Raw genomic sequence first — 24851 nt, 5'->3', positions numbered from 1 at the left:
GGAATATTTTTCTTCTGTTTTATTTGTATGTTTAAATTTTTCCACTCAAGGTTATTTTTTTTTTAGTTTTATTTTTCATGACAGCTGGCATTCGACACCCTTTCGTATTAGTTTCCGGTGTGAAACGCCACAGAGGGACATAGGTTACAAAGTGTTCCCTCTGATCCACTCAAGACGTCTTTAAAATGCATTCAGGGAAGGGGAAAACCGGGCAGATGGCAGGTGGGGTCAGGTCGGGTGAGCGCGTCCGGGAGGGCTGGCCTTGGCCTAGGACCAGGCGGGCCTCGAAGTGGGCGGTGGCAGCTGCCCCTTGACACACACGCCTAACACAAGCATTGGTTCCCCTCTGTTCTGGCAGAAACGCCGCCTTCCTCCCCGTACACAGACCACTCCGTGGGGCTTGCTGCTCCACGGGGACAGCGGGCAGCACATGCCCTTCCCTGGGTAGCAGCCACTGGTCCAAAACTCAGTGTGGAGTCTCCCTTCAGAATAGGAGCCCCTCCGAACGAAGCGCTCAGTGAGGTGGAGGTAATCCACACTCCTACCTGCACCATAAGCCCCAGGTATAGGTGTCCGCACTGGGGGGGGGGGGGGGGGGGGGGCGGGGCCTGCCCAGGAAACTGAGTAAGGATGGTAGGACAGGGTGCACGGGTGCCACTGTTGGCAGGTGGCCCGTTAGGGTTTCACCAACACCCGGTCTCCTAGCCAAGCCTCTGCCCCAAGACCACTGCCCCGCACAGGCCTTGGGTGGCGATGGCAGGTGGGGTGTGGCCGTACCTGACGTGAACACATCTCCTGAGCCTGGATGCCGGGGCCAAGACCAGGGATAGCTTCCAGATGTGGGCCTCACATCTGGGCCAGACGTCGGGAGGCTGCTTGTGAACAAAGACTGTAAGTACTCAAAGAGCCCGAAGGTCCAGAGAAGGCTGCCAAGACCTGGCAAGCAGATGAGTGCAAAACAGACCTTAATGTATGATTTCAGGAGAGGAAGAAAGCTGCATCCCACAGTCCACGCGCTCCGGGGGGACGGGGGCGTGTCACTTGCACATGAGGCCACGGCTGCACTCCCAGGACTCAAGTGAGGGCCTCCAACTTCAGGGTGGGCTGCGGTCCAGGCTGAGGGTGTGCTTCCGTTTTCAGCAGCCCATGTTTTTTTAAATATATTTACTTTTAGAGAGAGGGGAAGGGAGGGAGGGAGAGAAACATCAATGTGTGAGAGATACATCAATTGGTTGCCTCTTGTATGCGCCCAACTGGGGACCTGGCCCACAACCCAGGCATGTGGCCTGACTGGGAATCGAACCAGTGACCTTTTGGCTCACAGGCCGGCGCTCAATCCACTGAGCCACACCAGCCAGGGCGGCAGCCCATACCTTGACCCTCCCCTCTTTCCTCATCATCTCAGAACTCGTATTCTCTGGAAATATTTTTGAAGTACAGACTTTCCCAGCGTTATTATAGTTTGGTGGTCCCATCCAGCCCCTCGGCCCCAGCAGACACATACTTTCCTTTATATGAAACCACGCGACTGGAGAACTCCCCCATCTGACAGGGGAGCTGAGCTGAATGGGCCTCAGGAGTCAGCCACCTTTGGGAGAAGCCGGGGGCCTGGCTGTGGCTGGAGCCACATCTCACACTCTAGGCACGAGGGGATGCCAGCTCCTCTGGCTGAGTTCTTATGGGCTCAACTGTGTCCCCCCAAAAATCGCATTTGGAGTCCTAAACCCCCCACCCAGTCCCTCTGGATGTGACTGCATTTGGAAACAGCATCTTTAAAGAGGTGATTAAATCAAAGGGAGGTGACCAGGACGGGCCCTAACCTAATGTGACTAGTACCCTCAGGAGAGGAGATTAGGGTGCAGACGTGCCCCAAGGGAAGGCCACGTGGGGCACAGAGAGAACAGGGCCGTCTGCCAGCCGAGGAGAGAGGCCTCGGGAGGAACCCGTGGTGCGGACTATGCCTTGCTCTCGGACTTCCAGCCTCGAGGATGGAGGGAGAAGACATTTCCGTAGTTTAAGCCGCCCTGCCTGTGGGGCTTTGCAGCTAAGCAAACTAAGATTGGGGGTGGGGGGTGTCTGGAGACTGGGAAGAACTGAAGCCTGTCCCAGTGCACCCGTGGGAGAGCGGCCCTACTCCCAACAGCCCATCAGCAGGCGACGGGATGATAAAACGGGGTCGATGCGCATAATGCAACAGACCGAGCCTCAGGGAGCACAGTTCTGATTCACGCTCCACGTGGGGGACCCTTGCAGACATGGTGCTAAATGAAATAAGCCAGGCACAAAAGGACAAATACCGCGGAACTCGACTCACACGGGGGAGGGTGGGGGGAGGCGTTGCTGTTTGGGGTGAGGGAGGGGCTCTAGGGATGGCTCCACAGTATGCCAAATGCCCTTAATGCCACAGACCTGTGCACCTGAAAACAGGAAAAAAGTGGCAAATTTTATGTTATGCTTATTTTACCACAATAAAAAAATTAATAAAAATGATAATAAAGTGACCTGCCCCAGGTCATAGGGCAAGGGAAGTTGAGGCACTGAGCCAGGGACGCAGGGTCACACGCTTGTGCCTGGCTGTCTCTCACCACAGGAACCGTGTTGCCCACGGTGGTCCGCGGTGACGTTCTCCGCAGGTGACACACTGGGGACACAGCAATGTTCCTCACCTCCTTCCCTCTAACCACGCAATGCTCCTTCCACTTCTCTTTCTTTGTAACTGCTTTCCCCTTAAATCACACTTTCTCCTCCTTGGGTTGGAGGCCCCTCTGAGAGCTGGGTAGGAACAGGTGCCCTGGGTTCAAATCCCACTCTTCCGCTTACTAGGGGGATGGTCTTAGGCAGGTGTGTTAAACTCTGTCCCTCTGCTTTCCCACCTGTGAGAAGGGGCACCAGTGGTGTCTGCCTGTGGGGGTGACTGTGGAGGAAGGTGAGGTGACCGTGGAAAGTGCCAGGAGCTGGGGGTGTTTCCCCTGTCACCACGGCAGGGCTGAGAGTGGCCTGTGAGGGAGGCTCCAGCTACCATTCTGTCTCGGTGAACTCTCAGAACTGTTCTGCATGATTCTTAAAGCCCAGGACTCTTCCAGAACATGGTATCGGTGGCAGGAAGAACGGCAAAGCCACACGTGAAACACTGCCCAGCCAAGCCTTCCTTATGCAGCGAGGTGGCGGGATCTCTCGGTCTCTGTGGGACGTGGTTTGTGAATGACTGGCGGGTCATCAGAGCACCCTGGACACATGGGAAGTGAGCCCAGAGGGGCCCTACACCCCAAGTAGGTGCATCTCCTCCCATTCAGCGGGGCTGCCCCTCTGGGCAGTGGGTCACCCGCAGCCCAGAGCACCTTCGGGAGGAGCTCGGGGCAGGGCCGTTCAGAGGTGTGACTGCACAGTGTCTGGCTGACAGCCTACCCCTCACTCCCTTCCCACTGTTCTCTGTACGTGCATATGCGAGATACTTCCAGCCTCCTGGTCCCATGAAATGAGGCTTAAGAAGGAAAAAGCAGTCAGCTTCCCATAACCCAAGGAGCTTCAGAGCCCACCTGCAACGGGGGTCGGTGGGGGGTGCAGGCCGAGGGGTGGCCCCCAGCAAGCTGGCTCCTCAGGGGCCTAGGGTCTGCTCTCTCCTGAACAGTGTCCCTCATCCCACACTTGTCCGTTTTTCTTTCTTTCTTTTTAGAGAGAGGAAAAGAAATATCACTGGGAGAGAGAAACATCAATCTGTTGCATCCTGTATGTGCCCCGACTGGGGATCGAACCCTCAACCTAGGTACATGCCCTGACCTGAGCGGAACCTGCAACCTTTTGGTGCACAAGAGGGCACTCCAACCAGTTGAGCCACCCAGCCAGGGCTGTTCCTACACTTTTCAAACTTATGACTCAAAATCCAGAGGCATAAAAGATGAGACGAATACATTTTTTAAAAAACTGTTTGCATGGAAAGGAAAAAACAACACCCATATGCTAAATTTTTAAAAATAACAAATGGAAAAAAATGTTTTTGCAACTCATATGACAAAAAGGCCTAACTTTTCCTAATTATAAATAGCTCCTAGAAAGAGAAAAGAAAGAGAGGGAGGGAGGGTAGCATTGCTGTTTCACAGATGAGGCCTCTAACTGAATCCCCTTGCCGATAACGGGTGTCCAAGCTATGAGAGACCGTATCAAATACGAGGCACCTAAAACAAGGCTGTAGACCTCAGCAATGAACAAAAGGGGAGAAAGAATGAGGTCGTTAAAGTCATTCAGGGGGCTGGGCCAGCTCACCCATGGTGTTGCCGCCAAGGCTAAACCCCTGGTGCCTCCCCGCCACGCCGAAGCTTTTCACTCTGGTTTGTTTTAGGAGGGCCTATGGCATGCTTCTAATTCCGCCCCTCTCTGGGCCTTTTCATAGCGCACAAACCTGGGCAAATATCTGTGACGTGTGAGCGTGCCTTTGTAGGTGAGGTTGGCCAGGGGGCTGAGCACCCCGGATGTCCTGCTCCGTGCCATTTGCAGGGCCAGCTGTACCTGCACAGTGTCCCAAGCACATTTCTACCTGCCAGACTGGCTGCCAGGCCACCAGCAAGGCCAGCGGGCAAACGACACGCCTGGGTGTGTTTCAGGTCCGTCACCTTCATGACAGGGAAAAGCTCCAGGCTGCCCGCCCTCCCTCCCAACGCTTTCCAGAGACCTGGGAGCTGGAGTCAGGAGCTCATGTAGAAAAGGGCCCACGAGCAACAGAAGTTCGAAGGTCCCTTTCACCTTGGAGGAAGACAGCTAGTCCTGGCCCTGAGTTTGTTGGGGTCTTTTAACTCTCACCTGTGGAAAAGGTGCATTCGCCTAAAGGCTTTGAGTTAAGGTGCTAGGCAGATGCTAACTGAGCCCTGCCCACACTGTCTCCCCCACCAACCCCCTCCCGGCACTGACAGGCTGGAATGCCAACCGCCACCACCTCATTCCATGGCCTGAGGACACTCTCTTCACCTGCAGCCCCTCTGCCACCTGTACAGTGGGCCAAAGTGCCAGGGACACAAGCAGCGTCCTGATGGCAGCAGGCAGGGGTTGGGGTGCGAGTACCCCAGCTCCCCAGTCCCTCAGGTGAGACAATTGAGGGGTGTGTTCTATCCTGCTTCCAGAGCTTTCCGAACAGAATGAAGCTTCAGGGCCCACGGCAGCAACTGGCCCGATGCCACACGCTCCCTTGGCTGTGTCGCCCTCTCCCATCCCTGCGCCCCTGCCAGCATCCCCGAGGGTCACCTCCCAGCTAAACCACTCTACCGGGAACCTTCGTCAGAGAGAACCCGAACAAAGCCCTCTGCCAGCAGATATTGTTGCGAGAAACCAGTTGCGGACACCTGGGAGCTTCCCACACAAAATCGGAAAGAGTGGCTGCTTCCCGGGCCTGAGCTATGGAGTGGACCCTTAGGGGGCCCTCTGGCAGCTGTCTCTGGTCCCCGGAGGGGAGGGCGGCAGCGATGCCCAGCCAGAGGCGGCCGGAACACATGTGCAGGGGGACAGAGATTGCAGTAATGCAGGGACCAGGGTGGAACGGAAGGACCTGTGGTGTTCTCTTGCCACCACCATCGGGGCGTCCTCCTCAAGGTCCCCCTGACTGTGAAGTCCGAGGTGACGGGCACCGGAGAGAGGGACCAGAGTACAGAAGACCACCCTACGCATTCCCTTTAAAGAGGTTCAATGTATTGTTTTTCCCTCTGAATTACATTTTTAAATATTTCTTCAGGACGGGGCCGCCAGGGGTAAACTCCGCCCATTTGTTCGATTGAAGTCGTGTGTATTTCGCCCTCACTGGTGTGTGACAATGTAGCTAGACTGGAGGTCTGCATCGGAAGCACTTTCCTGCTGCTGCGACCCTTGCCGAGGAGGCCTGTGCCCCTCAGGCTGCGGTGGTTTGGCAGGTAAACCTGTTCGTTTTTCAGTCTCCGGTTCCTTCACCCAGAGGTATTTAATCCCCCTTTCCCTCTGCCTGGTGGTCTGCAGCTATATTTTCATCGGCTCAGCTGTGCCTTTAATTTACACGAATCAGGGCTGCCTCCACCTTGAATCTGAAGAATCATGTCTTCTATTAACTCCAAACAAAAAACCTCAGCCACTATCTCTTATTCTTAAGATTGCCACCCTCTTATTCTCTCCGTTGTCGCTTGCAAGCCATTTTCGGGTTGTGCTGCCCGTTGTCTGTTACTCAGGCTTTGGTGGTGGGATGAGCTAGAGGCCTGAGTGGCTCCGAAGAGCTATCCTCCCCTGCCCCCTAGTGGCCTCACGACAAATTGTAGGAACCACGTTTCTTCTCCATTTTCCTCCTGGCTTCTATTCTTGCTGTATTTGTTACTCGTGGGGGAAAAAAAGTTTTCTTAAACCTGTCACAGCCTCAACATTCCCTGTGCTGAAAGCGAAGTGAATGCAGTGTACTTCCACCAGCAGACATGTGAGTGGTCGGAGGCATCGTCCAACACTGAGACGCTGGAACGCAGGAGGCTGATGGCCTCTAGTTCTCCGTGGTGGCCGTCCACCCTCCGAGCGGACAGGCACTTCCTGGACAGCTGCTCGCCACTCTGGGACCCCTCGCTGGACAGCTCCCTCTCTGATCCACATGGAAAGCGTTCACTGCCTCCCCAGCTGCCTTCAGCCCCCTGGAACTTCCCCCATGCGCCTGCCGCCACCTAACGTGGCTGTCCAGCTCCCGGCCTCCTGCGCAGACCTCGAGCAGCCCCCTCCATCCTGAGCTCTGGACAGAACACTGGTGGGGTGGTGCCCCAAGAGAACTGGGTCCTGGACTTGAACATGGGGCTCACGGTGAGGTCTGACCAGCACCAACCCGAGACTGTGGCCACAACGTCTGGGTTTGTCCCTCGCTCTGCATTGAGCTCCCCGATCAAACAGGCTGCCGCCTCCCGACACCCCGATCGCCTTCACATCTGCAGTGGCCCTGCCCGGCCACTGTCATCCTGTCCTCACGACAGCAGCTTCTTTTTTTTTTTCATTAGAGTCATGGGAACTTCATTTTCATCCCTGTTCTTTGCCGGGAGACTGGGTCATAATTGGACCGTAAAGAGAAATTCCAACCTGGAGGATTTTGACCACAGAGGAGAGAACTTCCTGGCAGCAAAGAGCAAGGGGACAGTCCCTGGCACCAACAATCGAGAGTCGTGACCTTCCCTGGCTGCCAGGTTCCTCCTTGATGACGTGGGACATGCCTCACCACGCTCGAGTGACGACCCAGGGAGGAGGACGCCTCCCTCCTGTCACTGCGAGTGGACCGTGGAGGGAGACAATTCAATTTTAGAAACTTCCAGGAAACCAGGCTCTCAGGAAATCAGCTCTCCCAACACCAGCTAAGGGGAACTTCAGTTCACAAATTCTGGTGTAAGAAATACTTTTTTTTTTACTTTTAAAATTCTTACTACTCCTTCTGATCATTTTTCAGGAGAACTTTTACCTACTATCCATTTATTTTCCCTCATTTTTTTAAGGCTTGCACTACAAGTTGACTACAGGGATTCAACATTTATATAAAATGTACCATTTTAACCATTTTTATGTGTCCAGCTCAGCAGCATTAAGCACATTCACACTGTCATGTGACCATCACCATCATCCCCAGAGCTTTTCCTCCTCCCTACCGGAAACTCTGTCCCCATGAAACACGAACCCCCCCATCCCTTTCTGCCAGGCCCAGCACCCTCCACCCTACTGAAGATTTAAGATGTAAGACAAAGTGAATCTCAGTGAGTTAACTTGTTTTGTTACCTATTCTCAGGCACTAGTGTTCCTTTGTATTACAGGGATATCTGGCATTTTCTATGGGAATTCATGGGGGAATGTACCTGTGGGTGGGGGGCACACCCATCGCACGGGGGCATCGCTGCCCTTCGTTTCCATGGACAGCGTTCAGGGCGGGCTGTCCAAGAGAGTGGGCCAGACAGCAGAGCACGGAGATCGGGGATAAGGGGCGAGGGGCCAGGCCCAGTGATGGCCTGCAGGTGGCGCCAGGACACGCATTGCCGTAATAGCTGTCGGGACTGGTCCACCAAGAGACACCTCTGCCCACAGATCTTGAGTCCAGAAAGCACTGATGACAGATGTTTCCTCCACTGGTGATGCTCAGCTGTGTGAGTGCTGGCTGGAGCTCTTTCTGACTGTGGGGGCCCTTCTTCCCCTCGGAGACCCATGTGCAGCTGCCGAGGAACATCACCCTCACTCAGAGCCCCCTGGGGGAGGGAGCCGTGCCCCCCAGGTGTGGTGAGACCACACGGGTGGTTGAAGGTACTTCCCAAGTGCATGGGTATGTGGCTGACCCATGCATGGCTCCAGAAGAATCAGGATCCCAGTGCACCCGCTGGCAGCATCTACTGACATTGAACCCAAGGATGGGCCCCCCGCCCCCCGCCAAGGAATTGCCCCATTGTCCTGGCCAGGACGCGGAGTAGGAATATTTGGCTCCATTCCCAAGGGCAGAAACTGTTTCTTGCTCCTGCTAGCATTCCATGATGAGAGCCCTGCTGGGCGTGAGCCTTCTGACACCATGTGCTGGTGTGGCCCATTCTAAGACTCTAGGCTTAAGGCTATTTAAAAAGTCTGTAGGTTGCCCACATTTTCCTTGTCCTTCACGCATTTTTCAAAATGGTTTATCTCCTCTCCTTAACACCTTTTGGTGCTAAGTTCTGGGGAAACAGCTCCCAGTGGTGTGGGAGGAGGGCTTCTACACTCTCGCGGGCCTGGGAAGCGCCTGGGCAGCTTGTTCAAATGCAGGTGCTGGGTTAGAGGGCGCAGGGCGGGGCCTGACACTCTGCACTTTAAAGACGTTCCCAGGCAGCACCAGCTACAATGTTTACAGCGCCCCGTACAAAATAAACATGCAGGGCCCTCGCTGAAAAGTGATTAGGAACGGCAAGAGAAAAGAGCAGAGCATTAAACCAGTGGGCGACTGTTCTAAGCGTAGAGCCCTTCTGAGCACGGGGACCGTGGGCTGCTCAGGTCACACGCCCCCAAAGCTGGCATCGCTCCCAGCTGATGTGGGCAGCTATCGAGGAACAAGGCTGCAAGGCTGGACTGTTATTACAAGGCCGTCGGGCTCCAGCACATTCCTGAGTCTCAGTTCAGGGTAGGGAGGCTGTAATCCACATTCCATCAGGAGGAGTTAGTTCCCAGAGCAGAACACTCCAGGTCTCTCATGGGGAGGTGGTCAGAGATGCACAGCCTCAGGTAGCCTGCAAGGCGGAGGTGGCCCAGGTCCAGCCCTACTTACTCAGTCTTCAGAGCCGAGTGATCTGGGGAGGCGGGAAGTATGTAAGTGCTTCATAAACTTCGGGGCGCCATACAAATGCCGGCACCTCTACTGTAAGCCGCCTGGACTTGCAACTTGAGGAGGGGAACGGGTGTGAATAAAAACCCTGGTGTTTCCCTAATGTCAGTCCCTAAATTCAAGCTGGCTCATTGTATTAACTAGACAGCTGGAATGAAGTCGTCCTGGAAGGGAAGAATACGGGACAGAAAGGAGTCAGCGGACCAGGGCACCGGGAGGAGGGGCTCTAGGAGGAGGGGCTCTGGGATGGGACACCCCAACCTCTGGAAAGCCTACGAGGTGACTTGGTGTCTTCCCACCCTGCTGAGGCTGAGAGGTTCGTTAGTTTGCTGGGTACGTGGCAGCCAGGCCTGAAGTTTCGAAGTGCTGGCAGGATGCCCCACGTTCCTACCTGCGAGCAGGAGTTGAATGGGGTTGCTCTCTCTGTGGACGGTCAGCCACCCCACCCCCTCCCTTGCCCCCAATGTCACCCCAAGGGCCCCCCCAAGGGCCCCTCTGTGGACCCTGCCCTGGGGCCCATCTGTTCTCCTGCTGATGACGTCAGCCGGGGCCACTCTGGGCTGGCGTTCTTTCCTGCCTGCGGGTCTGCCAGACACAGACACTGGGAACCCAGCGGCCTGCCCACCGGTGCCTCAGCCTCCCCAGCCAGGCCAGCTGGCTCAGTGGCATGGGGCCCTGCTGGGATCCGTCCTGTGTGCTTCAGAGGAGGTTCCAGAGGTGAGCCAGCTGTCAGAACATGTCCCTCTGTGGGTCACGAGTGCCCTAGTTTTCCGTTTAGTGTCAAATCAGGTGCCTGAGTCCCCTCCACACCCAGAGTGGGAAGAACTCGCCGTCTTCTCTTGGCCTCCCACTGCAAGGATTCCCCCCAGTCTGGAGTTTTGGCCTCAAACAGTAATTCTCTAAACGCTTTTCCGATTCATTTCTTGAGCATTGTCCCCGAGACCTGTCCAGTGGGGAAGGCAGCTGCATCAGGGCATCCCTCAATGTTATCTTATCACAGAGCCGTAAGGATGGCACGTTCTCAGGAGTCCAGACACCCGAGAGCCCCGCCTAGCACACACGGGTGCTGTTGCAGAGAGAGCCGTGGACCCGCTTGCGCTTGCACCCCAGGGAACAAAAGCCTCAGAGTCCTGGCCACTTAGCTCAAGCCCTGTGGGCATGTGTTACGTGCTAATTGATACTTTTTGCAAGCCGGCTGTGTGCCGTTTTGAGCAGTTGCATGTCTATAAGAAATGACAAAGTGAACCATTTTTACATTGAAAACTTCAATATTTGACAGTCCATTGATCGATACTGCCTTTGGTTCCTGGCTCCGGCTTTTAATGTTTAATTGTGATGTGTTGCAGTTGCAACAAGTTGAATCAATTGAGATTGAAAATGGAGACACTGAAAAAAAGTGAAGAAACATATCCTTTGTGGTCAATATTAATCTTGCAAAGGTTTTTTTTTCCCCTGTAAGGAAGCCTGCCAAGAGCGAAGAAGACAATGAGGACAGAAGGTGACTCACCGAATCCGCAGCTTCAGAGAGGTCAGGAGACACAGACTGGTCCCCCGCCACCCCCGTTTGGCAAGGAGAAGAGTCAAGAGGTTGGCCAGATGCCCCCGGAAACGCATCCTGTGTGACCACGGGGTGGTCAGGAGGACGGGGCTGGAGGAGGAGAGATGCCCCAGCCTCCCACCCCTTCCTCACCGTGGCTCCCAGCAGGGCGCCTTCCCTTTCCTGAATCAGCTTCCTACCCCGACCAGGACAGCCAACCATCCCTCCAAGTCAGCACCCCTTCCGAGACCTGACTATTTTTGACCCTCTACACTTCTGCCTGGGTCGCCCCAAAGTGACCTGTCTGTCTCAGCCAGGAGGACTGGGTGGTACCTCCTCAGTAGGAAGACTGGACCTGTGGGGTCCCTCACCTGGGACCCCTGGCACTTGGTTCCCCAACTAAGAAAGCTGAGTCTGGAAGATGCTACCAAACAAAATCTTTCTAGACTTTCAGTGGTGTCCTGGGATCACCCCAGTGCTCTGTAACTCCCTCACACCAGCGCTCCTTGACCTTCACAAAAGTCTCCGTGAAGCAGGAGGAAGGTACTTATGCATGCACTTGACCTTTGCTGCTTGTCACATGCCTGCTACAGGCCTGGTCCCGCTGGTCATATTTGGGACACTTCATGAAGGCAGACAAGTGTCTACACTCATAAAGCTTACCGTCTAGCGAGGGGACAGAGAACAGAGAATTAAGGTCATTTCAGAAACTGACAAAGGATAAGGAGAAACTCAACTGCAGTGATGTAGTACAGGGGACTTCCAGGGGCCACCTTAGTTTGGGCGGTGACATCTGAGTGGAGACAGAACAGAGGAGGCGGTGGACATGACGTCATCTAAGGAAGAGCGTGGGGCGGGGCAGGAGCTGCCACGAGGGGTCTCACGGGGGTGCATGGGGCTGGTTTGGCGGGAAGGAAGCCAGTGCCACGTGACTACTGACCCTCACAGCGGGGCTTCTGCCCCCTGGGGAGTACTGTCAGTGTCTGGAGACACTTTTGTTGCCACAAGGGTGGGAGGGCACTAGCGGCAGCTAGCAGGTGGGGCTGGAGGTGACTCCAGAACCCTGCAATGGGCAGGACAGCTGCCCGTAAGGAAGAATTATGTGGACTCAAAACGTCACCGGAGCTGAAAGTGGGAAGCCTGGGACTAAAGGGTGTGTGTGAGGGTGGGAGTGGAAGGGGCCACACGTGGGAGGCTGTCGGGTCGTGTCAGACTGGGCAGGCCCTTGTGAGCAGTGTGGGTGCATTCTGGAGTGACAGAGCCCGTAGGAGACTTCTCCCCAGGAGCCTGGCATGGCCGTCTACCTTTTGAAATGATGGTCCTGATGGGAAGTTGCTGGGGCTGGTGCCACAGTGGCACCCCGTCCAGAAGCCCAAATGAGAGATAACAGTCGTGTGGACAAGCCAGGGAGGTGGACAGAAGTAGACGGTCTGGGACACGTGTTTAAGATGAAATGGATAGGACAATGGATAGACTGGCTGTGTGGAGAAGAGCCCTCAAGGGTGACTCCTGGCATTTTGCCTAGAGCAACCGGAGGGTCCCTCATGACATTTGTGTCGTGAGAAGGGCTAAGTGAGCATTCATTTGGGGCAGGAAACCAGCAATCCCGGGCTGGGTGGGGCGAGTTTATGACACCGAACAGAAACCCACATGCAGGTGTTCAGAGACAGTGGGCCGCCACCATACAGATGGCGTTTAAAGGGGGTGCGAGACACTGCGGCCCACCCGCCCTGTGCTGGGCTGCCTCAGCCCGCTCACTCAGTAACACCCAATCCAACATCGTTCTGTTTGCATCGGAGAAGCTGGTCATGCTCTCATTATCTATGATTCTTAGAAGAATAATTTTTTTTCGAAGAGGCCAGAGAACAATGTGGTCTAAGATGTCGACAAATACAGAAGGGTCCAGCAGGTCAGTATCAAAGCTCAGAGAACTTGGACTTCTTGCTGGAACCCCAACTTGACTTATGTGAAGCGATTGTTGCCCTGGTGGGGACACTGTTACCCTACGTCTCCATGGGCCACCTCCCAAAGCAGCCCCTCAGGATCACAGCAGAAAGCGCCTCTCTGTGATGCCACCTTTGGTCCTGACCTGGGTGGCTGCTCTTCTCTGTGTGTTGGAGACCCTTGAAGTTAAGTCCTTCTCACAAACTAGTGACCATCGTCACCGAATCCTCTTGTGTTGACTCTTATGTCTGGGTACCATGAACCCCAGTTTGCAGACCAAGAAACTAAAGTCCTGGGAGATTCCATTGCCAAGGACACCATCGGAGGCAGAGCCAGGATTTGAACTCAGGGCTGCCTGCTCCAGAACTCCTGCTCCTTTTATTTTTCGATGACTTTCTCCTCCACTAGCCTGTGCAGTCCTTGAGGGACAGAACAGGCCGAGCTGGGTTCACGGTGAACACCAGGTGTCCTAGGTTTGTTTGCAAAGTACCACACATCTGGAACTAGTCTTGACATTGAAAACCTGCCCATGAAATCAATCACAGAGGCTAGAGTTCAGTCTGTAGGAATCCAAACCCCACGCCGTTGAGATCTGCTATCAACCACTAGCCACTTTAAGGAATATTTCGCAGAGTGGAAAAATGAAATCCTGATTTCCCTTCTTAAAGCTAAGATATATAACTCTTTAAGAATCACCCTAAAGCTATATCAGAATTTTATCTTTACTGCAATTCCTTTCTTTTTCCAGAAAGAAAATAAATACTTAGGGTACTTTTCCCTTTTGTGGCTGATGCTGTGACCCCGCCTCTCTCCACGCAACAGGGCCCACCCACAACTCGTCACCACTGCCTCAAGGGGCTGCATCTGCTCCACACCTGGGAGCCAAGGCCACACCCGCCTCCACCACAGACAGTCATAGCTGAGCTCCCTACCTCTTGTTCCAGCTGTCCATAAATTTTAATCAACATATTGATTAAATTAGCATTTGCAATTGTTTAATCGATGAGAGCAAAGAAGCTCACTGCAGAGCTATCACAACAGCAGAAAAGCTACAGACCATCCGCGTGACCCCCATCTTTGACCTGCTTGACTGGCAGAATAGCACCAGCTTTTAAAAATGTTTACAAAGAGTTTTTAGTAACCAGGAAACATGCTCAAAACATATGGGGGGAAAGGATATTGAATATAGCATAATCGCAATTAAGTATTAAAAACCAGTGCTTAGAAAAAGGACTGGGAGGGAATAAAGCAAAGCTAATGTGAGAATGAGATCGTGGGTCGTCCTTTTGCTTCATTAATGCTCTTCTCTTCTCCAACTTCTGTGTATATATTAATTTATGACCAGAAAAAAATATTGGTTGTATTTCAGATCAGGGATGTGGCTCCCAGAGCAAGAGAAGGCACCGTTCCACATGGTGCAGGTAGTCTCATCATGAAAGGGCTAAAAAGGTTGATAAGAGACTGGAGCCACCAACCTGGGCTCAAACCCCTGCTTCCTGGCAGTGACCTTGGGCTGATCACCAGAACCCTCAGAGCTTCAGTTGCTGCTGCTTGTGCGAACCAGGACTGTGAGTCTTCAGCTCCTCCTCCTATCCTCAAGGTTAAGGGATGCCCTGGGATAGGTAAGCACGTGGGGCCGAGCCTGACACTCACTGAAGCAGTGCTTGAACGTTAACTCCCAACCTTGAGAACTAAGGCAACAACGTGAAGGGAAGTCCTGCTACTCCCCCCCCACGCCCAGCGTTTCCTCCGCTGTGTCCTGAACCCAGGGGCCCGGGCAGGCAGGCGCTCTCGTCCCGTCCTCCTCAGCCCGCTGGGCCTCCTCACCCCACTCTCTCTGCGCGGTGGCACTCCATCTTGGTCCACTCACCCTCCCCAGGCCCTGCCATAGGTCTCCATGGGAACTTACTCAATCGGGACACGTCTGTTTCATTACCTGCGAGGAGTCCTACTTGCGGAGCAAACCTGTAGGGCGCCTGTTCCAGTTTGTCTTTGGCTCCCAAAGAATGCGAGGAAAGCGGCCAGCTCCGGTGCCCGGCCCCTGCGGGGACAACGCATGGATTCAGCGAAGGCAGAAGTTAGTGAGTCACCCAGACCGCAGCCTCCACTTGTGGTGGGATACTTTCTGCAGCAGCTCAGTTCGGGTCATCCAGGGGAGCCTCTGGGGCCTACGGATTATTTTGAGCTAAAGGCAACTGAGACCCTGTGGGCTCAAGAGCAACCCTCAGCCCCACACCAACTGCCTAGAAGAACTTAAATTAGAGGGCTTACCCATAATGAGAATTATCACAGCCCCGGCTGGCATGGCTCATGTGGTTCGAACATCGGCCATTCACCAAAAGGTTGTGCGTTCCATCCCCGGTCAGGGCGCGCACCTAGGTTGTGAGTTTAGTGCCTGGTCCAGCAGGTACTGGAGGCAACCAACCGGTGTTTCTCTCTCACATTGGTGTGTCTCTCCCTCCCTCCCTTTCTCCCTTCCCCAACTCTAAAACCAGTGAGCATATCTTTGGGTGAGGACAAAAAATTTAAAAAAAAAACAAAAAGAATTATCAGACATAACCTTGTTTGACTTATCTCTATGGCAGGCAAACTTCAAATTCCTGCCTTATCATTCTGTCCTTATCATCCTCCAGCGACCCTCTGAAGCCCCCCAGACCCCTCACTGCGCCCCTAGCTCAGAACATCAGAAGACCTCCTTCTATCTCAGAGACACCCGTCGTCCCTCTCGGCCTCTGAACCCCTCACGTGCGTATAACAGTAATTAGACTTGGTTATTTTCTCTTGTTAGTCGGTCTCCTGTAGACTTAATTATTAGACTAACCGAAAGCACTTTGCAGGGAGAGGAAAGTTTCTTCCTCCCCCACATGTACTTGATATTCATTGATAACGGAGCCTGTGAAATGAAGGAAGGACCTGTCGGGCCCCAGAAGCAACGTAAAGGAGAGGTACAGGGTAATCAGCCAAAGTCATTCGCAGTCCTCAGCACATACCCAGGAGCACGAGGTGAAGCCGAGGCGGGGGGTGGGGGAGGCTGGCTCAACAGGACAGTTTCCACAGCTCCAAAGAACTGTGTTTAATAAGCTGAACCCTAGGAAACTGTGGATGTGCAACCAATTTTCAGTCTGTCTACACGACAACTGAAAATGCCTCAGTCCCCCACCTGTGCTGGTGTCCCCGGAGTGGCAGGGGCAGGCCTGCAAGAGCAAGGGCCTCCCCCTGCAGAGCGCAGGTCCCGCGGTGCCGTAGTTCCCCATGCAGTCTTTCAGCTACTGCCCGTAACTGAAAAAAAAAAAAAAAAAAAAAAGTCATAGTAATCAATCCAGGGAGGAATCGGTATTTTGTTCAAGATGCGGCATTTTGAAAGTGGTAGTTCTGGTTATTCCTCTGTCAGACAGATCTTCCCATCAGTGAGCACATGGCTGACCTGAAGTTCTTACCCGCTGGTAAAACCGCTGCAAATGGAAAGAGAGGAATTCACGTGTCAAAAGACTCCCCTCGGAAGCCTGGATTCCAGTCCTGTCTTAAAAAGCTCTTTCCTAGTGCGGGGCAGGAAGTGGAAGGTGCACACACCCCAGAGCGTGAGCTGACAATGACTGATGTAGAGTATGGCCAATCCGCGGCTAGTCTCTTGGCCTGCGTCAATGACAATCCCAGCCTTCCAGCCCAGGCCATCTCCTTGGTCTCAGGGGCTGGGGGAAGAGTGACCACCTGTGCATTAAACACAGGGCTCCAAATGCTGCTCAGAAGCCACCTGGGCCAGTCCCAACCCCGTACAGACAACACTGGGCTCCTCCACCCTGCCACAGCCACAAACTCTGAGTGAAAACCCAGACACAACGTGTGACAAGAGTGACAGGACTTAGGGAGACAGGGTTTCCAGATATTTGAAGTCGGGCTGGATAGGGGGGTGCATTCATTGCTAGGTAGATTGTTACAGGGCATTTGTTGTAGGACTATACACACGCACCCCGCCCCACGGACGACCAGGCACAGATGCCGTGATGAGAACCACAGAGCTGCGGTCAGGAACTGAGGGACTGAGAGCAGAGGGGACATGTGAAAACCCCCTTAGGAAGCCCCTGCCTTGCCCCAGCCCCTGTCCACTGGCCTTGCCCTACGTCTCAGACCCTCTGGCCCGGGTCACTGATCTCTAACCCCACTGACCTCCCTGAGCTTGCCAAGCTGCCAACGCGGGGGGAGTCCCCCTTCCAGCTGTGGGTCAGCCCCTGGGCCCCTCGTGGGAGAGGCAGAAGGATGCACTGTGCCCATGCAGCCCTGGCCTCCCTTCGTCCTCTAGGGAACCCCACTTCTCAGTGGCACCTCCAGGGGGTGCTCTCTGCTCCAGCAAGCCTGGCTGATGGTGGGGTTCAATGACCAGAAGCCCACTTACAAATGACATGAACCCCATTCTGCACTGTCAGCTTTAAGTAATAAAGGGGACCTTTTTGCCCCTGCTGCTTGTCTGTCAGAAGCAGGGGCAAGAAGAGGGACGCTCCAAATGCCCACTGCCCCCCGCATCCCAGCACTCACCGCTCACTCCGGGGCTGTTCCCTGGCGGGTCCTCTGCTTGAGAGTCTCTTCCTCCAGATCCTGCCTTCTTCTCAAACCCTCTTCCTATTTTCCTCACATCTGAAACAATCATGCTTGTTAAAAAGTAAATTGTTTATTCATTGTCCCTGTCCTCCACTAGGGAGGTCCAGGAGGTAGATTGATGGGACTTGATGACAGATGACAGGTTCTGCCAGCACCCGGCCTGCAGGAGGCACCCAGGAGGCAATGGGGAGCGGCCGATATGGGGGGATAATAAGCGCCCCCATGGTGAGTCCTGAGAGGGCAGCAAGGGCTACTGGCTCTCCACTGCAGGAAGGACCTGCCTGCTCCGGGAATTAGTGAGGAGCAGTGCGTGGGCGGTGGTCCTTCTCCCCTCTTTATTCCTTGGAGGTGGGAAGTCCACGTTGTCCCTCAGGAAGTCACAGACAAGTCTGAAGGCCACTGGGAGACAGGAAGAACTTCCCACAGCACCAATTCTCAAGGACCACACTGCAGGACTGGGACTTAAAGAGAATTCTGAACTTGGGGTTGGCCCATTGGCCATCTCAGCCTGGACGTAAGTCTACGCCCTGACCCTTCCCCCTGCCCCACCCCCATTCTTGGTTCTATGGGTCTTTGCAGTGGGTTGTTATCTTTGAAATGTGGTTTATTATTCACCCCCTGCACTCCACCCGGCCCGACACTTCTGCACAGAGTGGGCGCTCCACTTACCACAGAGGTGTTCCGCAGCTTACGAAGGGGGTCAAGGAGCCTCAGTCTTAGAGCTCCAGGTGGAAGAACAGCAAAACCCTCAGCAGAGCAACTGTGGATTCTGCCTAGACGCAGGCACTCGGAGACCTCTCGCGATCAGCCTCGCCCTCTGAGGCTCGGACTGGATTGAAATGGACAGCAACGTGCTGTGGTCACACCGGTGGGCTCACCCTTCCCGCCCGCTGCCTGCTTTCCCTGACACGCACCAGCTCGTACCTTCGAATGTGCCAGGGATCGGGAAGGAAGAGGACAAAACCCCACAGCCGGTAATCCAAGAAATACCCTAAGATTTAAATTTGAAGCGTGGAGGAGTCCTAGAAGTGTTGACATAAAAGCATATGCAAATGATATGCGGGCAGCATTGTAATACCTGCCTAGTAAGGTTCCTACCGGGTGCACCTGTGAGAGAGGATGATGGCTGCCGTGGATAACCCACCGCCGTGTGCTCAGCAGGCCTGGATGTGACGCACATTTCAGCGAGCTATTTTTAGCCCCCTGACATGGCTCTAGGAAAAGGAATATTCAGGTGATTCTTAAAATGGATTGTAAGCTATAAAACAAAATACTGTGTGTGTGTGGCCTATTCCTGGCGTACAGGGCAATTTCCGCTGATTTAAGAACCTCCGACGGCTAACTGTGGAGCCGTTTTCTTAGACCCAGAAAAGCAAATGACCTCTTAATGAGCTCAAGAAAAGTCAACATCTGGAGGTGCAACAATTGGGAAATTTACCTTGGTTGCTATTTGAATGCTCTTTCAACAGGGAAGATTAGTAATTAGGGGAAAGTGCACATTCATTGGAATAAGATCTGAGAACCAGTAATGAGTAGAAAGTACTTGAAATTTCAGTTTGAAACGTTCTACCTTCACGTTTCCAGAGAAAGAGAGGCAGCGTGATGGGAGGAGGCCTAGTCGTGAGCAGATGGCAGCAAATCCTCCAAGTGCTCTGCCATCCCCTTTGAACAGGACAGAACACTGTGTTTCTGGGCTGCGATTAAAATGAAGGCACTCGCGAACCGCAGCCCAACAAAGGCAGCACTTGTTCTGGGGCTCTTCACGTCAGGGCTGGGGACGGCGTGACTTCCTGCTTCATAACACAGCCTGGAAGTCGGGGGTCCTGTCCACCTCCTGTCCAGGGTTCAAGCTTGATCTTCTCGAAGGGAGGGGACAATAGGCAGCACCCCCCTAAGCCCGTCACCCTCAGGACCTGCCACTGCATGGTCGGCGCCGTGGGCTTGCCAAATTGTCTGACCTTGGTGGCAATTTTGGTATTTTGATGGCGGTGGGGAATAAAAAAAATTGAGAGCCATCTTGCAGATACACAGCAATGGGGATCAGTTCACGGCAGGTGAATGATAATAGCGAAATGGAACAAAGTCTGCAGCGATTCATTTGCACAAAAGGTATATTGGAGGATGAATTGAAAGAAAAAGTGAAATTCAATAGCAAGAAATGAGAAAAGCCTATTTTCTCTCCCATTACTGCATCTCTCTCTCTCCTGGAACAATTCAACAGATATTTCTGTAAGGGTTTTTCATTTAAAAAGGCACTTTTGCTGTGTTCCCAATTATTTTCTTTCTGGCCACCCTTAATGGTTCATTTATAACAGTGACAACAATACTTCCGCTTACATAAGGCTTTACCACCTACAAATCGCCTCGAATACGTGGCCTGGTTTGATCATTGGGCAGGTAGGAAGGGCAGGTACCACAGCCCCCACACTTCACCTGAATTCTACCTCCTGATGGGTTGGGGCGACCTCACAATGCCTTTTAGGAGGGTTCACATGGGGGTCACATGACCAAATGGGACTGTTCACTGGGCCGACTCTCAGATGTCGTCCTGCCGGATCTGAAGCACATTTCGGATTTTCACTGCATGCCTGCATGTCGACTTCCCAGGGAACACAGTGCCCATGATGGAACCAGTGGTCCGTTGTACCCCCTGACAAAGTGGACCTCCATACCTTGTCATACAATGTGGCTCAATTAGGATTCTCTGCCTCTGCCCTGGCCAGTGTGGCTCAGTTGGTTGGAGCGTCATCCCATAGCTGAAAGGTTTCAGATTCAATCCCTGACCAAGGCACATACCTGAGCAGGTGCCCATGTGAGGCAACCAATCAATGTTTTCCTCTCCCCCTTTCCCTCTTTCTAAAAACAACGAACAATGAAAAAATGTCCTTGGGTGAGGAGTAAAAACAAAATAAGAATTCTCTATCTCCTTAATAGTGCTGGGATCGCTTTCATGCGTCATAAGTAGCATAAACTTTGTTTCTTCTGGAAACCTGGAGGAAGGATGAAGGAACCAGCAGAACCAGCAGAACCAGCAGGGAGGCCATTTCCACCCTGGGTCTAACCTCACCAGCAGGTGGCGCTGTGATAGAAGCAATCAAGCGAAAGCAGGTCAGACAGGTTGGGAGTCGGGTCAGGCTGGGAGTCCCAGCTCCCAGACTGGCCCTGGTGCCCTTTACAAAGTCAGTAATCCGAGGGCACATACGCAGTTGGTACGACACCAAACCACTTCCAGGGTCCTTAAATGGGGCTGAGCCTACTAGCAAGGCTGCAAGCCTTCTCAGAGCTTCTAAAATCTGCTCCACAATCTCCCTTCCCGTCTCCGGCTCTTAGCCAATTACCTGGTCTCCCCAGCAGGGGGAGATGCCCTTCTGGCTCACGTGCACTCTGCAGATACTTTGGATTCTGGGGCCTTCAAATATTAAAAGCATTACAGTTTACATATATTATCAGATGGTACCGTGATGAGAAGTAAAAAGCAACTCTTCCTCAGAAAATAACTGGGAGGCTTCCTGCAAGAGCAAGACATGCTCCTCTGTTCTGCTTCCGTCCATGTGCCTATTCGCCCCAAGCTCCCAAAGGACAACGTCTTGTCCTGTGTTCCCCCAGCACCTTATACGTAGGGCACACTCAGTGCAACGTCACGACGTAGTGAACAGGAAAAGTAGGCACGGACGGAACTGGTGGGCCACGGCCAACACCAGCCCCGAGCTGTGCCCAGTCTGCACAGGTGTGAGAGCGTGAGCAAGCTCTCCCCAGGACACCTGGAGGGGCCACTGGCTGCCCCTCGCACAGACCCACTGTGGGCTTCTCAAATGAGTGCTGCCCCCTCTGCTGACCACAAGGAGGGCGGCAAGTGCTGGCCCCTATGGAAGGGAGCTGCAGAGAAACCCACACGGATGGCCGGCCTGGGGATGCCCCACCCCGGGGAAGCAGGTGAGCCCGGCCCACAGGGGATTTAAGAACTGCGGGCACCCGAGAACCAGCCCAGCCTTCGCTGGTGTGAGCCCCAGCACCTCCCACGTCTGCCTGCTCTGATCCGCCTGTAGCAGGGCAGACTGAGGAGGGCAGGGGCTGGTGAGGGGCTGGGCACAGGCGTCCTGAGGCAGTTTGGCTTCCAGTCTGGAGCACAGAGCTGGGCCTGCGCTTGAACAGTCTAGGCCACTGGTCACTGATCCCTCACTGGGCTGAGAGGAGCCTCCTCTGGGGCCTTCCTGGTGGGCTGCACCGTGCGAGCATCACTTGTCCTAGTGGTGGGGACTGAGCCAACTAGCTTCTGATTTTCACTGTTCAGATGAAGGTGACTAACCTGATCTTGTGCTTCAGGGGCCCCTGAGAGAGTTGGAAACGGGTGTGGCTCTGTGGGAGAGGGTTTCCAGAGATCCCGTCTTTGCAACCTCTGTCTAGTCCCCTTTTAATACCTGGGCTACATAATAACGAGACATAGAAAGGCCACAAGATCAACTACTTCTGCTGTTAATCTCAAGGTCGATGTCACTACCTCATTCAATGTCGGTTAACCTGTTGGGTGTTTTTCCCTTCCAAAAAAAAAAAAAAAAAACCCTCAGAGTCAAAATATCTGACGACATCAACGGTCTACCTCGTTGCTCCACGCCCAGCCCAAGCCGTGGTGACTGTCTGCAAGGCACATCTGGCCACTGAGACAAAAGCAGATGGGAGCAGTACTTGTAAATTTTGTGTTTATTGTAACAAAAATTACGACATGTTCATCTGTGCATTCTGCTGTAATAGAACTCTTGGTATGTAAATGGCCTAACGGAACGCTACACAACCATGCTGACCGTGGCGGCGGCAGTAAGGAACACGATTAAAAAGTGACTGCGAGAGTCAGGGGGCTGGGTGGGCCGGGGCGGGGGGCAGGAGAAGGTACAGAGGCCCCTCGGGTGCAGGTTTGTCTGCAGTGGCCTAAGAGGCACCTCATTCTAACGGACACGCTCTTCGCCGCTCAGCCTCACATTTAATGATGGACTAGCGCTGGGTGAGGAGGGGGCGTGGGCAGGGAGGCTCCAGGGAGGAGGGGAGTCAGTTGTTTAGACTGTGTCCTCACGCCCAAACTACAGAACATCAGAAGCAACACTATACAACACTGAGCTATTTACAATAGAAATTTCTCAATCAACTGTTCTCTCAGAGAAAATTAGTGAATCCCAGTGACTTAAGTCACCTGACAGAGTAAAGCAACTCCTAGGAGTTAGTCTCCATATTCTACAAATGTCTATCATTTTCAAGACAAAAAAAAAAGCCTTTCCCCCCAGAATTACAATATTATTAAATCATTTAGCAACGGCAACCTGCCCTGCCTTCCAAACAAAACAATAAAAAGCCATTTTAAAAAATATTACATTATCATTAACTGTTTCTCTGTAATATATTAAACCTTTTGTTCTTTGTCTTTACACATCTGATACGTTAGGAAAAGAAGTTAACAAATTTAAATCATATTGGTAAAGCATCGCTAGAAGAAAAGTGGTAATTATTTTAAAAATCACCAGCAGGGAGAACCTACAGACTGGCTGCAAAGACAGGCGGGAGAGTCTGGGAGACGGGCTCAGAGCAAACCCCTGGTTAACGCGAGCCCGGGAGACTCTGCCACTCAGCCTTTCCAGGTGCGTTTATTTTTAGGGAGCCGGCGGTCATAGCGGTGTGTCGCAGTCGTCCGGCAGCGGGTCCCCTGGGCACGGCCGCAGCGGCTGCTGCTGCTGGTGGTGTTTCATGATCTCCTTGACCTCCTCCTCCAGCTCCGGGGGGATGATGAACTGATCCTCCGGGTCCGGCTGGGCAGGGGCCGCAAAGTAGCCTCCAGGCTTCCGAAGAGGCGCGTCTGTCGCTACCTCTATCACGTTGTGGCTCCTTTCCTGCGGCGCCACGGAGCCGTTCGCCCTCCGGCGCCCGATGGTCCCCACGGCAGCAAAGTCCGCCTTCCTGGGCAGCCCCGGCTCATCCTCGTTGGCGCTGATGACAATGCCCTCGTCGCTGGCCTCGGCCTGCACGTGCAGCAGGGGCTGCGACTTGTCCCTGTCCTTGGCGCGGCCGCAGTGGATGTCCACCTCCACCTCCACCCGGCTGCCGTTGCTGAAGACACCCTCGATCGGCTCTTCATCATCGCTGTCCAGGCCGTTGTCGGAGAAGGCGCTGGAAAACGTGGCACTGGACAGCTGGCGCTGGAAGGAGCTGGGCAGGCAGGCGGGGTGCAGCAGGCAGCGCTGCTCGCTGGGGAAGGCAGGGCCGCTCTCGCTCAGGGCCCCGGGCGGGGGCTCGTCAGAGGCCGTGGAGCCCACCTCGCTGCTCATCTCAGAGGTGGACAGCTCGCTGCTGATCTCCGAGGCCATGCCGCTGCTGGAGGACGGCCCGCCGAGCCCATCCGCTGGCCGGTCCTTGATCACCATGCTGACCGAGGGAGGGAAGATGCCAGGGCTGGGCGGCGGCATCGCCCCACCAGCGCCCAGCTCACAGCAGCAGAAGCTGTCCTCGGTGACGCTCAGCTGCACCACCACGGCGCTGAGGCTGTCGCGGCAGCCGTAGCTCTGCGCCAGGGTGCACAGCTTCTTAGCTGCGGCCAGGGCGTCGGGCACGTTGCGCACGGCCGCCACCGCCTCCTCCATGGACAGGCTGTCCCACAAGCCTTTACTGCCCAGGATGAAGAACTCGTCCTGCGGGGTCAGGGGCACAGACTGCACGTGGGGGCGGGGCACCACGCTGGGGTGGAGGAAAGTGTATCCCAGGATGCGTGTGGACTCGGTCACTCCGTTCACCTTGCCGTCCTGGAAGAACAGGGTTTCCAAGCAGAGGTTAACACAGAGCACAGGCGGCAACTTCCCTCCGGGCTCCTGCCGGGACCCCAGGGAGAAAGCCGGGCCACAAAGGGAAGGGCTGCGCAGTCTGTGAGGAGTGGCGAGGGTCCATCTGTTATGAGAAACCTGGGGCAGTGGCCTGGGCAGGTCGGACACAGGAGGGAGAAGGAGGGCCGTGTTCACACTGGCTTCTACAGCAAACCACCATCTGGCCTGACAGAGCGAGGCAGGGGCCCTGCTCTTCCTGCAGCCCACAGGGGAGGGAGGGCCTGAAGTAAGCCCATCCTGAGCAGACAGCCGAGGCAGGTCTGATTCAAAATAATGCCCCAATCACTTCTCTCCAACAGCCCATCAGCCACAAGGCCCAGAGGTGACACTGTTTTAAACTTAGGAAGGTAGAAAAATACTGGTGGAGAGACTCTTTTTGTGACTCACTGGGTCAGAATGCCTACACTGGAGAGGCAGATGCTAAGGGAGAAGGGCCAGTTCCCATCACTTCCGAGAACTGGCTTTGCTGGTGGTAAGTAGGGGAGACAAAGTCCCTCGGCTTTAGCCCAGTTGGGTCCATGCCATGTAAACCATGAGCCAAAGTTTCAGACCACGGGCTGGTAAAAGACCTTTACCCTGAAGCTGGATGGGGGAGGGGTGACCCTGTGAACCGCTTGGTTCTTTG

At 54.1% G+C, this 24851-nt stretch overlaps 1 protein-coding gene across 1 annotated transcript in view; it reads right to left on the bottom strand.

The window, feature by feature from the left end:
- Window positions 1–21952: 21952 nt before the first annotated feature.
- PHLPP1 (PH domain and leucine rich repeat protein phosphatase 1) overlaps window positions 21953–24851 on the bottom strand; it is a 171602-nt gene continuing 168703 nt past the window's right edge. The window contains exon 17 of the mRNA XM_024580518.4: window positions 21953–24148. Within this exon, the coding sequence (XP_024436286.3) occupies window positions 23021–24148 (1128 nt within the window). The 3' untranslated portion in view covers window positions 21953–23020. The remainder of the gene's footprint in view (window positions 24149–24851) is intronic.

This window comes from Desmodus rotundus, chromosome 10 (genome assembly GCF_022682495.2).
Source record: "Desmodus rotundus isolate HL8 chromosome 10, HLdesRot8A.1, whole genome shotgun sequence".
Lineage (NCBI taxonomy): Eukaryota > Metazoa > Chordata > Mammalia > Chiroptera > Phyllostomidae > Desmodus > Desmodus rotundus.
Note: the sequence above shows the minus strand (reverse complement) of the source record. Positions and strands in the feature narration are given on the sequence as shown.